The sequence below is a fragment of the Vipera ursinii genome (assembly GCF_947247035.1).
Source record: "Vipera ursinii genome assembly, chromosome: 1".
In the NCBI taxonomy this organism is placed as follows: Eukaryota; Metazoa; Chordata; class Lepidosauria; order Squamata; family Viperidae; genus Vipera; species Vipera ursinii.
This window is the reverse complement of record NC_139512.1, coordinates 52,778,391-52,795,037: the sequence shown is the minus strand read 5'-3', so window position 1 is coordinate 52,795,037 and position 16,647 is coordinate 52,778,391. Positions and strand designations below refer to the sequence as shown.

At 37.7% G+C, this 16,647-nt stretch overlaps 2 protein-coding genes across 3 annotated transcripts in view; one reads left to right on the top strand and one right to left on the bottom strand.

The window, feature by feature from the left end:
- ENTPD5 (ectonucleoside triphosphate diphosphohydrolase 5 (inactive)) overlaps positions 1 to 1,946 on the bottom strand; it is a 35,568-nt gene extending 33,622 nt beyond the window's left edge. Inside the window, exons 1-2 of one of the 2 annotated variants that reach the window (XM_083350867.1) lie at positions 1,904 to 1,946; positions 499 to 602 (exon numbers count right to left, since the gene is read on the bottom strand). The gene's annotated coding sequence lies outside the window, so the exon portion shown is untranslated. Of the gene's footprint in view, positions 1 to 498; positions 794 to 1,903 lie in introns of those variants that run through there. The other variant, XM_083350866.1, reaches the window with a different exon arrangement.
- Positions 1,947 to 2,085: 139 nt separating this feature from the next.
- BBOF1 (basal body orientation factor 1) lies at positions 2,086 to 16,624 on the top strand (the record flags this gene model as incomplete). The annotated part of the gene is made up of 11 exons (XM_083354501.1): positions 2,086 to 2,129; positions 2,497 to 2,767; positions 4,875 to 4,940; positions 5,548 to 5,691; positions 6,408 to 6,488; positions 6,586 to 6,656; positions 7,089 to 7,233; positions 8,138 to 8,631; positions 10,235 to 10,339; positions 14,308 to 14,376; positions 15,954 to 16,624. The coding sequence occupies 11 exons, from the start codon at positions 2,086 to 2,088 to the stop codon at positions 16,060 to 16,062; spliced, it is 1,599 nt and encodes a 532-aa protein (XP_083210627.1). The 3' UTR covers positions 16,063 to 16,624.
- Positions 16,625 to 16,647: the final 23 nt, after the last annotated feature.

Genomic DNA, 16,647 nt, shown 5'->3' with positions numbered 1-16,647 from the left:
CTGCAATATATGTGCATTAATTTTCTTTTTTTCCTTTTTTAGTTTTACAAAGTATAATAATGCTTGCTATGCATTGCTTTCCTCCAAGAGGTCAACTTAGCTTGTACTGGAGATCCCTTTTCATTTATTCTCACAAAAATAACCCACAAATAGCATGCGTGGGGGTGGGGAAGGACAGAAAGAGAGAGAGAGAGAGAGAGAAAGAGAGAGGGAGGGAGGGAGGGAGGAGAGAGAGAATTCCAAAATCACAGTGTCCACGGCCAAAGTATATCCTTGAACCTAGGGCTCCTGGGCCGCGGTCTAATACCCTAGTGGCTTAGCCACTAAAACACACTTGCTCTCCATTTTTATTTTTATATATCACATTATTGTAATAAATATATCCTATCCTATCATAGATATTAGCCTTCAAATAAATGTTCTAATTTGGGCAGTTTTTTCTATTCCAAACTCCCCAAAATATTCAGGACCTGAAATACAAACTATATGTGTACTTACCTATTCTATGGGTACAATGGAAAAATATTTAGCTGTTAATCATGTAGGCAGAAAAGTTGCATATCAGTAAGTCCATTTTCTGTGAACGTAGGTTTATCATTTATCTAAGGCAAACAAACAAAAATGTCCAGTTGGAGTTTTTTTCCTAGCAGAAGTTCAAAGGGCATATTTCAAGTAGGAAGTTCCAATGAAAACTATTGACCTTAGAAATTATTTACCAACTTGAATATTCATTGCAACAAAAAAGTTAAAAGTCATTAAGAAAAAAACATTTTGTCATACTCAGCAGTCCAGTTTTACTTGATGAAATAGATACTAAATGGATGTGATCCAGATATGTGGTATTATATCTTATCTTTCCTAGTCAGGCTTATGTTTATCAAATAGTGTAAGAACACCTATGAACCTTGTAAGAAGCTTGTAAGAACATCTATGATCCCAAGATTGGTATAATTATTTGGAAATGCTATGTTAAGTGTCTTTACAATACCTTATCAGAAATCTCAGTGATATAAGTTTCAAGAACAACATACTGAGCATATCTGGAACTGGAATTTGTATGTAAATTTTTGCTGTAATCAATGACATTTATATTTTTAGAAATAAAAATATTGGTAAAAAGAGGAACCATTTTTTCCTTTTCATGTAAAATTTATATGTAGAAATTTTCAGACGTCGGTAGATGACAGGTTAAATTAGCATTGGAAAACAAATGCCAAATAACTGTAATTGAGCCCTACAGAGTTCTATGAGATCATATCGTGGAAATAAAAAGCAGGACCGATAAAGTGAGAGAAGTTTTTTTTTTTAAGAAAAAAAACCCAAATGTTTGCAGTTGAGACTTAATAATGGAATTTTGTTGGATTGTGCGCTATTATACCTTGCCACTTCTGAATTGCATAGAAGCGAGAACGATGCCCAAATGACAATCCGGAGAATAAAAAAGCCTTTAAACCCGTTTAGGGATTACTTAAAATTAGCATGGATTGAATGTGTGTGAAAGGAGACAGTTCTCTAAAGAGTTGGCAAAGATACAAAAAATACAAAGCTATGGAGAAAAAGAGTGAAATATTTAGAACAGCGTTTCCCAACCTTAGGAACTTGAAGATGCGTGGACTTCAACTCCCAGAATTCCCCAGCCAGCTATGCTGGCTGGGGAATTCTGGGAGTTGAAGTCCACGCATCTTCAAGTTCCTAAGGTTGGGAAACGCTGATTTAGAACGCGTTACACATGCAACGAGAAATACCGCCCGAACCACGACAGGAAACAAGAGCAGTTCGAGTGCGCAGAAAGACAGGAGCAAGGGACGCAAATTATGGTTCGACTCCCGTGTCGGCGGCCCCGGATTAGAGAAGGACCGCCGCCCCCGCCCCCAATTCACCCCCGAGCCCAGTTTTCACTCACTCTGTTTGCCGAACCTTTAGTTTTCCACATCTCACCGGTGCCGCGTGTCACGTCAATACACTGCGCGTTACGTCACGGGCGCACTTTTTTTCCCCCTCACTTTTCCGCGACGCGCCGTTCCCATAGTGACGGAGTCGCTTTAGGCTGGAAGAAAAGCCCTAGCAAAGCCGGAGCCCGGGAACATGAAAGGGAAAAACGCGCAAAGTAAAGGCGCGAAAGGAGGGAAGTAGGTAGCTTGGGAAGTCTTCTCCTAACGAAGGTGGTGTGGGCTGCTTGGCCGGGGCTAATCTGTTTAAGCCAACCCTTCACTCGTCATTTGCTCAGTTAATCTCAACGTACACATGTTGTACTTTGACAATAAAGGTTTATTATTATTATTATTATTATTATTATTATTATTATTATTATTATTATTATTATTATTATTATTATTTATTATTATTTTCATTATTTATTATTATTATTATTATTATTAATTATTATTATTATTATTATTTATTATTTTTTATTATTATTATTATTATTATTATTATTATTATTATTATTATTATTATTATTATTATTATTATTATTATTATTATTACTCTTCTCAGGGGAAAGAAGGCCGGCGAGGGCGCCGGCAAGAACAGGGTAGACCCGAAGTCCTTGAAGGAGGAGTCGGAAGCCGAAAGGGCTAAAGCCGCCGCGGCGCTATGGGAAGCCAGGTTGGAGGTAACGGAGATCTCCCGCAAAGAGCACCGCGAGGCTGCTCGCCGCCTCGCCCGGAACAACGAAGAGCTGGAACGGCAGCGGAGGCGGCTGGAGAAAGACATGGTCGACGTGGTCTCCTGCCTCAAGAAGCAAGACGCGGAGAAGGAAGAACAGGTAGGTGTAGTGTGGCCCCTCTTTAATCTCTCAGGCTATGGTTTCGTGGGCAAATGTCAGTTATTGATTTCTTTAAATTGCGGATTTGGCTTCAGTCATTACTGTGTTTACGTTACACCTAATGCTTTTGTTAGATGTTTTGTGCCAGCCATGGCAGTTCCCCAAAAAGGTCATCAGATGGGAGCAAAGAGGCTTCTTTGCTCCCACTGGTGGGTCAGGGGTCCCCGAGCCCTGCAGCCCCATTGGCGAGAGAGTTTTATGGTAAGGGAGGGGCTGAGACCCCCCCATAAATACCTCTGCTCAGGGGCTGCTCTACGCTATGCTATGCTTGCTTGCTCTCTCTTTGTTCTCTCTTCTGCTAGCTTACTATCCAGGCATGGAGGCCTCCATGCCAGGAAACTCTTTCTATTTACTTTATCGTTAAATAAAGCTTTGAATGATTGCATCCCTGCGTGATGCCTTTTTACTTTTCCATCGACCTCGTGAGACCATTTCACAGCTTTAAATATTTAATGTATAAATATCATCTCAACGCAATGCACTGATTGTGAGGTGGGCACCCGTTGCACAGGAGTCACTATGGATAATGAGATGGGTGGTACATAAATTTAATAAATAAATACATTTCAGAATGAAGAAATGCCCTGGGAAAAATATATAGCATTAACCACTATTAACTGCCTGGTTTGGTAGAGCAACCAAACAGGACAAATACAGACTCCAATGGGATAGTTAAGACCGCAGAAAGAATGCAGGTAGTCCTCAATGTACAACCAAAATTTATGTTGCTGAGTGAGAAATTTGTTGTGAGTTTTGCCCCGTGTTATGACTTTTTCTCACCACATTTGTTAAGCGAATCACTGCAGTTATTAAATTAATAACATTTGTTGAGTGAATGTGGTCTCCCCATTGACTTTGCTTGTCAGAAGATTGCAAAAGGGGATCACGTGATTCTGGGACACTGCAACCCTCATAATTGTTAGTCAGTTGCCAAGCATCTGAATTTTGATCATGTAACCATGGGGATGTTGCAACAGTTGTTAGTGTAAAAAATAGTCAAAAGTCACTTTTTCAAAGCTGTTGTAACTTTGAATGGTCACTAAATGAACAGTTGTAAGTGAAGGACTACCTGTAATTGCAATCAGCCTGACTTCTGTAGAAGACTTGTGGATTGCACATGTCAGAAGGAAGATATCTGCAATCCGTCACATCCTGGACATAAACTGTTTAAACTCCTTCCTTTTGGGTGGGGCTACAGGTCATTGCAGGCCAAAACAACTAGAAACAGGGATAGTTTTTACCTTAGTCCATCGCTCTGCTGAACACTTAATTCACACAGCACTGTCTAATTCTTTGTTAGACATACCCAGTTAGTATGGCTGTGGCGTTATTTATTATATTTCTTGCTCCATCCTCCTATTGATATGATTATCATTATTCTGTTGCTTTGTATGTACACTGAGAGCTTCTGCACTATAGACAAATTCCTTGTGTGTCTAATCACACTTTGCCAAATAAAGTATTGTGTTCTGTTCTGTTCGTGAGAACAGCACAATCTTGATAAAGGAGAATAATTAAGAATGCCACTCCATACTCCCTGTATAGCCTGTAGCTTTCTTTTGACTGTCACATTTGAACAGAGGAATTTGATAGTATATTCCACATCTGTAGTTAGGAAAAATTGCACTTGAAACCTTGAAAAGGTTGAAATTGGCTCCTGGCCTCATCCTCCTCTGGGTGCTTTTCCTGGTGTAAGAGATGGTAGGAAAGAATTAGATTTTTGCTTAAAGCTCGTCTGTGATTTTAATGTAAAGACGTCATAGAAAGGTCTCCATGCTAATTGTTGGGTTTTCTGTTGTCCTATTTTTGGAAATTATGACTAGCTAAACAATGGCATTTAATGGCTTGGCATGCCTTTCATTTGTTAAGAACATTTTTCTCAATATTTGTTGTTGTTGTTAGCTGCGAAGTCATGTCCAACTCATCGCGACTCCACGGACAACGTTCCTCCAGGCCTTCCTGTCCTCTACCATCTACAGTTATTGACTTCTGGCTGTTATCAGGGAGAAGTATTGACTTCTTTATCAACTTTGTTTTTAATATTTAGATTGAAAAGCTGAAGCAGCAGGTGAATGAACTGAAGCTCAGAGCAAAAGAGGAAAGTGAACAAGCGGTGAATGGACATTTCTTCTGACACTTTTGGTAACAAAGGACACTGCAGCTCAGGCTTAGTATATCTTAAGAGTCAGGCATGACAGATAAATGTAAAGTTTGTTACGTAAGATTATTTTGCACTAAAAATACAAAAATAATTATTTTTTAAAACTCACTTTGTTACTAATTCCTTAATCATTTTTTGAAACTTGTTTTGTTAGAAAAAAATGGAAAAGTAGGGTCCAAGTATGCTGATATTCTCCTTCGGGCAATAAAGCCAAAGCTGTACTTTTTTGATGGACTAAATTCTTGGCACCTAAGTGAGTTACTTCCAAGTTAACATATCTTGCATCAAGCTCTAAGAAATCCTCAATTCTCAGCAGTTGGTTCATATAATCCAAGGTAGAACTGTCTTGAAACGGATAAAGCCATTATTTGTGCCTTTTTTGCAGTTTTATTTTATTAATATTTTAGTTTTTTAGTAGTAATCTTTATCTGGTGATGGGTTATTTTTAATTGCTTTTAAATATTGCAATAAAATGTCATGTTTGCTTTTCAATATTGTTTAACTAATTTTAGATCTATGTCTAGATATTTATTTGAGCTAAAAGATTTTAAATTTGTAGGCAGAGCAATTTGCTAAAAAGTTAGAAGAGATGGAGGAGAAATTTCATCGAAAGGCTAAGGAAATTGGTCTAATTCAGATTGAACTTAAGATGATCAAAGAATTTCGCAAAAAGAAAACACTTTTGGAGAAAGAATTAGAAGATGTAAGTTTATTCCTCACAATTCTTATATTAATTTTTAGAAGGGCCTCTCCCCTTCTATTATTGTCTCCCCTTATTGATAGTTCCTATGATAGGAAGATATAGCTTCCAGTAGTGACCTAGAGTTGTGAAATATGTATCACAACAGTCTGTAAATTATAAGGGGACCGTAAAATATTACTTTGCAGATTGATAGAACAGGTATTTCAACAGGTATCTTGAAGAATTATCATTTGGACAATACCTCTAAAAGAGGAAAAGCAATGTTAAAGTGAGATACAAGTTATATCTCTATAGTGCTCATAATATATGTATCTATAGAATTACTGATCTTTTTTTTTAACTAAGTAAGAGATGATAGGTGAAAAGTACAAATCTGAAAAACAATTGGAGAGATCTAAATGTGAGATATCCTAGAATAATCCAGTCCTGGAAAGCCAGTTTGGTCCAGTGGTTAAGCATCAAGCTAGAAAACAAGAGAAAGCCAGCTGGGTGACTTTGGGCTAGTCGCTCTCAGTCCAAATCACCTTACAGATTGTTGTTGTCGGGAAAATAGGAGGAGGAAGGCGTGTCGGATACGCTTGTCACCTTATTTGTAAAAATAATAAAGGCGGGATACAAATAAATAATGCAGACCTGTGCAGTTTTTCTCTAGAAAGTGTTAGTTGAATTGTCCTCTAGATGACTAAATTATAATTGAATGCTTCTTTAAATTCTAGCTGAAAGATACCTTGGATATCACAAAAAAAGAACATCAGGATACTATTAGTATGTTGGAGAAAAAGTTCATTGAAGAAAAGGTAAATTACTTTGGGAATAGTAGACATAGAGTTTTAATGTATCTAATCACTGCAGTAATATATAGTTCTCCCTCTTGTCACTTTTTCTTTCTTTCAGCAACGTCTGGAAAGAGAAGCAGAGAAGAAGATTATAATGCTGGCTGAAAGAGCCCATCATGAAGCTATTGCGTAAGAATTGATCGCTGTATTCTTATTTGGGTAAATATGAATGATGATGATGATGGTGGTGATGAAATATGAATGGTTCTAGGAAATCAACACATACTTCATTCCTGGGGGAAAAAATAGGATGCCAAACTGAAAGCAATCCTAATATGTACTTAAATAGGTCTGTATCAATTCATTCTGAATTTATTTTTTGTATTGTGAAATGTTAAATAAAGGAGCTAAAATCCTTGTGCTGATAGAATTTCTTCTGTAATGAAATATGTGAAAGACACCTCTTTTGGGCTTGGACTCAAAAACTAATCCCACTTTTGGGGATCTTCCAGAGCAGGGAGATAAACAGATGAAGTTCCATTGTGCAGGCAGACTTTGCTTTTATGTTTTATTAGAATTAGGTCATAAAATTTAATACTGGATTATTTTGCTCTTACTCAGACAGTTGGATAATGCTGGACGAGCAGTTTTTACAGAGAATGTTCGTCTTCAAGAGGCTGTTGGTTATCACATGAAAGAGACAGAAGAGTTACAAAAAGCCAAGGAAAAATTGGAGAAAAGCAATGCCTCTCTCTTGCAGGAAAAGGTTTTTATTCTTCCTCTTTTGTTCTTTGATAAATAAGATCTAAATCATATTTCAGAAAGTTTTAGCAATACAGTTTTTCTAAACAGAGACAGTGAGAAATTTATCATTTGGCGTATCTTGGGAAGCTGGAAATTTTATGTAAATGGATTGGCAATTTTTGAGAGAGCCTCTCTTAGCCTCTTATTGAAACCATTTGTGTGTGTCTGTGTGATTCTGTTGCGATTTGGAAATGAATATGGCATTACTTACAATATTTATTTATTCAAGGTAGCTTCAAAATAAGTTTATATAGAGCTGTTGTTATAGGTAAGATTTAAAAGAAATGGCTCTGCTAGCTCAGGCTGCAGTTCAAAGCAATCTTAATTTTGCACTTCGTTACAGTAACAACTACATAACTCTGTGGTGCTCACAAATAAGAGATGGACACGTAATGCTTCCTATGACTGTTCTCTGAAACTAGTATTCTGTAGGCTGTGGCTGGCACAGGGGTGACACAACTTCAAATCCATCTTCAGCCATGGAAGTGAATTTGAGCCAATCACTGTTTTAGCTCCACATAGGGTTCAGAAAAATAAGACAAAGTGCAGTTACACTACCTTTGATATTTGACTTTGACATTTTTTTCAGTTGAACAATCATTCTTTTAATTACCACTTGGTTAGCAGGGAAGCTACCGTAGTTTTGTTCCAAAGAATAAATAGCTAATAATGTCACATCCTATCTAGAAAGATTCAGCATTGATAGAAGACACATTCTTCAAACACATGAAATATGTTTGAATGTATTCTTCAAATACATTCAATAATACATTCTTGACCAATTCTTATTTATCATTTTGATCATTAAAACAGATCTTTTAATGTTTACCAATAGTTTTTGTCTTCCTTGTTCCTTGTTTTTTAAGGAAACCAAAGACCTTTTAATTAAGAAGAACGTTCTCCAAATTACTCAGCAGAAAGCACTAATCGAGGAGCTTCAAAACAAGGTTAAAAAACTAGAAGAAGCAGTTAATTGTATGGCTGGAGAATTTAAAATAGAAATAAAAAAAACAAAAGAGAAGGCTTTGGTACAGAACCAAGCAGGTCAGACAGAAATCGAAAAGCTGGAGCAGCTGCTGGAAATGAAAGCAAAAGAAATGAGTAGAGTGAAGAAATTAGCCAGGAACATCTTGAATGAAAGGACAGAAGTGGAGAAATTCTTCTTAGATGCTCTGGAGCAAGTCAGACAAGAGATTATAAGCAGCAGGAAGTGTTACAAGCAAGTGGCTCAAGCCGCCTATCAAAGGAAAATGATGGCAGCATTTGCAGGGAAAGAGGAATACCCCAAAATCAGAACATTTAATGACAATGCACATAGCACAAATAGTGTGCAAATGGACCTTTTGGAAGCAGAGAAATGGTACATGTGGTAGAATGATTTGTAGTGATTTGTGGCTATTTAATGTAATATGAGGTTTTGATCTCTGGGAATTGAATATATTCCAATTATACTTTCAGACTTCTGGATACTCATATAAGAGACAAAATGAATACCATTTTTCTATTATGTATTTTTACTATAACTTTATCATTTTAATATGATATAATGGCAGTTCTGATCCAGTGAAATATCAGATTTCAAAGGATGAAATATACTAATCTTGTTTTGACCCCAGCATCATTGCGTAAAGCACATTTTTCAATTTTCTCTTAAGAAAAATGTATTGAAAGTGTTTGAAAATCTGAGTAGGTAAAATTTAAATTTAAATATGTTTAGTCAAGTGTTTGCTTTTTGTAAATGCTGGTTTTTATATCCTACAAAATCATGTACTGACAGAATGGAACACTGTGCCTTAAAATAAGTATTTGAGTTTTCCTGGATTACCAAGGTTAATTCTTGGTAGTCTGTTTTTGGATAGTACTACTGCCCAGGACTGCATGATTATGCACTTAAACGGCTTTTTCACAAGTTTTAAGACTTTAAATATTAAGGAATAGGCATGCAAAGTTCATCACCAATTAAATTTTTATTAAAGATATATTATCCCAAGTGGAAAATCTTTGTGATCAAATAACCACCCTAAGATCACAAAAAGAGTATGATAGTCCTCATATAGCAATTGCTTCGGACAGCAACCATTTGTAGTTACAACAGTGAAAAAAAAATAACTTTGAGACCAGTTCTCACATTTATGACCTTTGCTGGTCTAAAAGCTGAAGGAAGACTGTAAGCACAGTTGTAGTTTTACTTAACACCTGCTTTGCTTAATGACCAAGATGCCAGTCCCATATGTAATCACTAAATGAAAACTATTCGTATAGATATACCTCTGTAGCAAGTACTACTTCTTTAGGTAATCTCATTGAAGTAGTAGATTCTGGGGTGATCTACCTTTTAGATCTGCCATTAATTTATCAACATCTTTAAAAACACCTCTAGAAGTCTCCAGAAGGTACTGCTTGAAAATGTGTCCCTTAAGACTACTTTTGTCTTGACTACCCTACTATCTCGTATCTTGAAAGACATAAGGAAGTTTAGGTAGAGAAACTGAGAAGGAAAAAAAAATATATGTCACATTGCGTTAGTTGTTAGCTGTAATTTACTAAAAAAATTATTGTAACTTAATCTTTCTACATATCTTCTATCTTTTAGGATATAGAGATGTGTGAAACTAGCAATATTAATGAAATCCCTACATAAAATGTATGCAGGTGTTGATTACCGGTTGGTAATTAAGCTTTAGTGCAGCCAGCTAGAACGATTTTATTCACTGATTTGTTCTATATAATTTGAAATGCAGGCAGAGTACATAGAAACAGAAACTGATAGCTTTTTATCCAAATATCTTAGTCCTTCCTAACAGTCTGCCTGTATTATTACCCTCTCCAAGTTGAGTAACATTTGAGGTGGAGGGTGATAATAAATAGATGTAGTATATAGGATCATGCCATAAACATTCATAATTGCAGGTTTATACTGATGAACTGTGATTCATGATATATATATATATATTTGTATATAGGACAAATATTCAGAAGGGGAAGGTGGACATTTCTGAACTGACCTGGGAGCAGAAGGAAAGAGTACTGAGGTTACTGTTTGCAAAAATGAATGGCTTAAGACACAGGTAAAATCCTATTTAATTATTTAGAGTTGCCACCAAAAAGATGGCTATTTAGTTTATGACTACTGTTACATTTTCATCTGTATATTTCTTATTCACTGCTATGTGAATAACTAGAAAATGAACATCAGAAAAATACATGGTTGCTTGTTAATGAGATGTGCGTTTATATTTAGAAATCAACGTTTCAAAGACAGAGACTATGAGTGATAGATGTAATTTTCATTCATAGCGAACTATATATACAGTATTGAATAAGTATAGACAGTTGTAAAAGAAAATCTATTATAATTAACACTTATTACCAACAGTCAGCTGTATAGATCAGGGCCGTCATAAATATAAATTGGTTGCCAAGCATCTGAATGTAAATCACAAGACCCTGGAGACGCTGCAACATTCCAGATGATTGGTGTTTCTTCTGGGCTCAGCAGAAGCGCCGGGATCAGCGCTGAGCTCCAGCTGGAGCCTGGCGCTGACCCTGGCGCTTCCGCTGACCCTTGACAGCCCTGCAGCTCCAGTCATCTCTCACTCAAGCTTGTGTGGTGCTGCTCATTCCCCGCCCCTGCTACCACTTTTCTAGGATGGTTGCGTACCACCTGCCAGGTGCCAATGTACCACAGGTGGTACCCTTACCACTGGTTGAAAAGCCCTGGTATAAATTATCAGTGTCATTGAGTGATTGGTTCACATTTTGAATTAATTCATGGTTTGCTTAACATTAATTTATTATGTCACAAACAATTGCTAAAGAGTGGGTGGAGCTGAATAACAAGTTAATTCAGTATATGGTGTCTTTGATCTTATCTTAACCAAACTAGTAGTTACATGAACAAAAATGAAACAAGAAAATAAGAGAGAAGGGATTACTAATGGAGAGTATCAGGCTGGTTTTTGTTATTTGCTATGGAATTAACACCAGGAATCTTGGTTATTTATGAACAATTAAAGTTTAGTGATTTATTAAAATTATATCCTGTACATCACATTAAGGATATGTAGATTGTTAAAAATGTCATGCATTGCCTCACCTTTTCCAGGACTATTTTTAGATATGTAAATTACATATTGATTTTAGAAAATTCAGATTATAAAAAGAAAATTAATTGGCAAAATCAAAAAATCTGAATCATAAAAGAATCCATGCAAAATATTACAATTATATTTTACATACACAATTTTTGGTATGTTATTGCTCCCCATAACATGTATGCAGGTAAAAAAAGATCTGAAAAATTCTTGAAATAAGTGGTTTTAGGAGTTTTTTTAATAATGCTTTTCTGAGATACTGTTCTTCATGGGGATTTCTAAACAGAGATGGATTCTGATTTGTTCAGGACTGAAGCTATGGCCAAGCTCCTGTAGAGTGTTAGAACTGGCAGAGCCTTTTTGCAGAATTATAGCAGATTACAAAGTGACATCTTTTTTGTCTAATAACATCTAAATACTTTCAAAATGCAAGTTTTGTATTTCCTGCCCGAAATTAAATTTTATCTTTGTTTCCATGCTATGAAGCAGAGATAATCTGGTGGGAAAATATGGCTCTAAACCAGGGGTGTCAAACTCAATTTCATTGAGGGCCGCTGTTCTGTTCCAGCCTACTACTGGCCCTGCAGAAATGTCAGGGACAACCCCTTTTCAAAAGTCAATAGGCTGAAAGTAAGCCAACCAAATTTATGTACACAAATGAAACGAAACAAATCCAAAACAGAGCAAAACAAATACCACGACTAAATCAGAAGCTGTTCAAACGGTTGCCTTCAGCAACCAGCACCTCTCACACATTCCCCTTTTAAACACAGTTTCAAGGCGTGGCTTCTCTTTGCCTCCTCCCGAGGTGCCTCATTGCCCTCCTTTGTTCACTCCTGCTTGTTTGCCTCCTGCTTCGAGCATCCTTGAACAAAGCCAGCTGTGAATCATCTTCGTCCAAGCTTTCAGGCTCACACAGCTGGGTCTGAGGAGGAACAAGACGGGAGGGGCCTGGCTGAGAGCTCTGCGATGCCTCAGAACTGTCCTCTGCAGGGTCTCGAATCCCCTCCTCCTCCTCAGAATTGTCCGATTCATCTGCCGTACCCACAGGTTGACACTGAATCACAACAGCCGCATCAGCATTGTGGTTGCCCTCAGGGGGGCTGGGTGTGTGTGGCCAGGGTGGGCGTGGCCTACTGGGTGGGCGCGGCTGGAGTGCATATGGCCTACTGGGTGGGCATGGCCAGCTCTACATTGTTCACGTCAAGGGTGCCTATGGGGGCCTGGGCAGGAGTGGGACAGATCTGAGGGTCTCTGGCAGAAGGAGACGGGACCGGGGCAAGTGTGAAGGCATGGTCCACTGGAGGAGCCTCACTGTTCCTCTCAGGCCATGCAGGGAGAGGGGGCTGAACGGTGGCATGGAGGTGAAATGCCCAGCCCAGCCCTCAAGGCTGCTGCTGTGCTTGTTCTCCTTAGCCAGGTTGCTCATGATGGGTACAAGAGCAAAGTTAAGAGGGAGGCCCACTCCCTCTCCATGTGAGACCTGGCTTTGTATCCAAAGCTTCCTTAGCAATTGGATGGGAGACCCCCCAGGATATGCCAGGAGGAGGGGGCAAGAGGATGGTGAAAGGGCAGCAGGGAAGGACTAAGGCAGGACTTCCCTCAGACCCTCCCTCTCCTTCCTTCCTTCCTAAGAGTGGTGGGAAAATATTTATTTATTTGAAAATATTTGAGATGAGGGAGGGAGAAAAACAGGCAAGAAACGCAGCTGGGGAAGTGTCATCCTTCGTGAGGAATGAAGAAATGCACCATCGCCTGGAAGTGGCCAGCACATGGCCCTCGTCTACTTCACATAACCGGCTTGGTGGGCTCTGGGGGAGGGGATGCCATGAGCAGCATGAGAGTCGATGTTACCTGCGCAATGCTGCCGAGCCCCCAGCCTGCCTGGTTTTGGCAGGCAGTGGGGCGCTCTCCTCACAGTGCCGAGAGGCTGAGCCGGGTGGCATAAATCTGAAGAGAAGCACAATGCTGCCCAGCCTCTAGCCTGCCTGAAGTAGGCAGGGCCATGTGCTGGCCACTTCCAGGCAATGGTGCATTTCTTCATTCCTCACAAAGGGCGATACCTCCAAAGCGCGTGCTCAGGGGGCGGGGCCGACACGAAATTGTACATTGGCTCCCGCCGGCCTGGGCTGGGGCCAGGGAAGCGGGGGCCTTTCCCTCACTATTTCCAGGATGGCTTTGCGGGCCACATGAAACCACTTCGCGGACTGGATCTGGCCCTCGGGCCTTGTGTTTGACATATCTGCTCTAAACACAAGATCCAGATTATTTATTTATTTATTAAAAGGTTTATAATTCTGGCATTTCTTCAGATAAAGGCAGTATAGCCCGCTCTCATTCTCATATTTTCCCCTATCAAGCTGGTGAGATGAGTTGGACTAAGACTGGCGCAAAGCCACCCACTGAACTTCCATCTGCACATGGATTTCCTTGGTCCTAATCCATGCCTTTAACTTTTAAATGGAAGTGGTTTATCACTGTTGTCTTGATGAAATTTGCATGCCATTTGCATGTCATGTTAACCGAAAGTGTACAGAGAATTGTTTATATCAGAGTCTCAGTAATGAAGGACAGTTGGGAATGGGTCATTCAGAACATCTACCTATTGAATAATTATATAACAACTTGAGGTATTATTTACATTGATCATGACACATTACCATCTTGAACATAGCTCTTCTAGTAGAGATCAGAGACATTTTTACTATTTTGTGAGAGATGGAAAGGAGGAGACATATTGATTCTATTTCCTTGCAGATTATAAAACCTTTGATTATTGTTTACCAAATCAGTGATAAAAGTTTCTTACGAAATCCTGAAATTGAAAAAATACATCATTTTTTTTTCCATTTCATTCAACTCTTGCAACAAGGCTCATAATATGCAAATAAATAATAATAATTCATGCAACATTGTCATTTATTCTGTAATTTGTTTTATAGGAAATACAGTCAAGTTTTGGTTCCAGTAACACCAACCAATTTTAATTTTGCAGAAACAAAGGCACCTGAGTAAGAGATTACATCTATTTAATTATTAATTATTATTAATTATTAATTTTCTAATACTTTATATATTGAATATTACTTCCAAGGGATGAGTTTTTTGTTTTTGTTTTCGTCTGACTCTGGTTTGTTGTTTATCTGCAGAGTGTATTGTGGATGTTTTTTCTCCCAACAAAATCTTTTAACTAACTAATATATTTTATTACTACTTTAGATAACATTTGTGTCAGAATGATTTCTATGCACATCTGGCTGTTGCATGTGTGTGATTATTATTTATATTACAATTTTCAAGATAACTAGCCATACTTTCTACAAAACACAATATAGACCCTAGAAATGTTGGCAGAAGTATGAAGTATTGTTTGTTTATAGGTCTGTGGGGAGAAAAGATCAGTGCAGGGGCTATTCTGATGCATGTATTAAAATAGGGGTGTCAAACTGCTGGTCCACAGGCTGGACATGTCACGCAGAAGCTGCGCCCACCCCATTGCCAGCAATGGCAAAACAGTCCCAACAAGTTGTGTGACGTCACGTGACGTCGCGAGTTTGACATCTCTGTATTAAAACAACCTGCTTTTAGTTCTCCTTTATATTGGATGCCCAAAAGTAATAGACGCACACACATAATGTATTAAAGATAATATATATTTGTGTTGCTACAGTAATCAAAACAGAGAAAGCACCCAAAGCATAGTTATCTGCAATTCTTAACATTTCTTAATAACATTTTCACTCTGGATTACACTCTAGATGCAGGACTATGGGGAACTGACAGTGGGGGAGTTGGCAATATTTTAGCTGCTGCCCAATTGTTTTTCCTCTAGGAATAAATTGGGATCCAAGTTTATTAAATTATATTACAATTTATTAAATTGCATTAAATTATAATTTATTAAAGAGGCCCACTTTTGAATTCATCCTCTCTTTTACTTCCCCACACTAAATTTGATCCACTTTGTTGAGGGATCTAACCTTGGGTGGACCAAAAATCCTTTACATAATTTCTTTCCGAAACTTAGTAGGATTGGAAATAAAAAGGGAAGATAAATAAGATCTGGACATTTCCTTGGCCTTAAGAATGGGCACAGTACGTCTAGGATCTAGTTGTGTTTTTTTGTTGAACAAAGGAACTATTGTGCAGGCCCTAATGATGAGAAAGGAAATGCTAAATTTTAGTGAAGAGGGAAAATTCCTGAATAATAGCTCTATGAATTATTATTATTAAGAGAATAAATTAGCACTAAATATGTTGAATAGGTATAGTAATTGAAATGTATTTACCCATTTTTGTTTTTCATTTTCTGGTATTGTTTATACTTGCAGTAATGTTTGTGTAGCAGTAACAATTATTTTGAAGTTTAGCTATCAGTTAATATGATTCATTCTCTAAAATCAAGTTTCCTAAAGTGCAACTCGTAAGGGGAAACTTGCACAAATGGAGTTAGAACCTGAGAATTTTTTGTTCCAAGAATTAAAATATAGCTGTATTCCTGATGACATTTGAAATCTTTAGGCTAAGATACAGAGGACAACTGAATATACATCACTCCTGATTTTTTTCCCTGTTTTATCTTTTACAGAGGTGATGCTGTTCCTATCTATGCTTTCATCACTCAGCAGGCACCACTATCTGAATCATCTCATAAATCATCACCCCTCCCAGATATTCATCTTATACCACCCGAGTAGATTACCATGGATACTAATCACAGACCACTGAAATTATAATTCTCCTTTTCTCAACATTTACTCAGATGTGTAAGGCTAATCATGCTGCAGCAACAGAAGCACTGTTTTTGTGCATTACACTTTGGCTTCACACCAAGTCAACTTGAAAGATAACAATTGTTTCTTTAAAGAAATAATTGGCGGTTTTCTTCAAAAAGTAGATGTGTACACATTAATTCATTACTTTAAGAAGTTATTTGAAGGGTTGTGTATTCTTGAATAAAATTAATTAAAATATGTTTGCAAGTATTTTAAAAGCATTTTTTGTGAAAAAAAGTAATGATTCTGGTAAGAAAATATCTCAAAGGATTATCCAGTGGGTCAGGGATTGTCTAGTATGACATACAGATGAACAATATTTTTTTTCAGGTTTACATACTGAATCTTTCTCTCACATAGGAATATCAGGAGGTAGAATACCAGTGGCAGAGTCTGGCAACTTTGATGTTTCTTAAAGGCAGTTTTTTTTATTTTCATCTAAGCTTTTTACTTGCTTTCTATATTTCAACCAGCATGGCCAATGATTAATTCAAAACTTTCACAAAC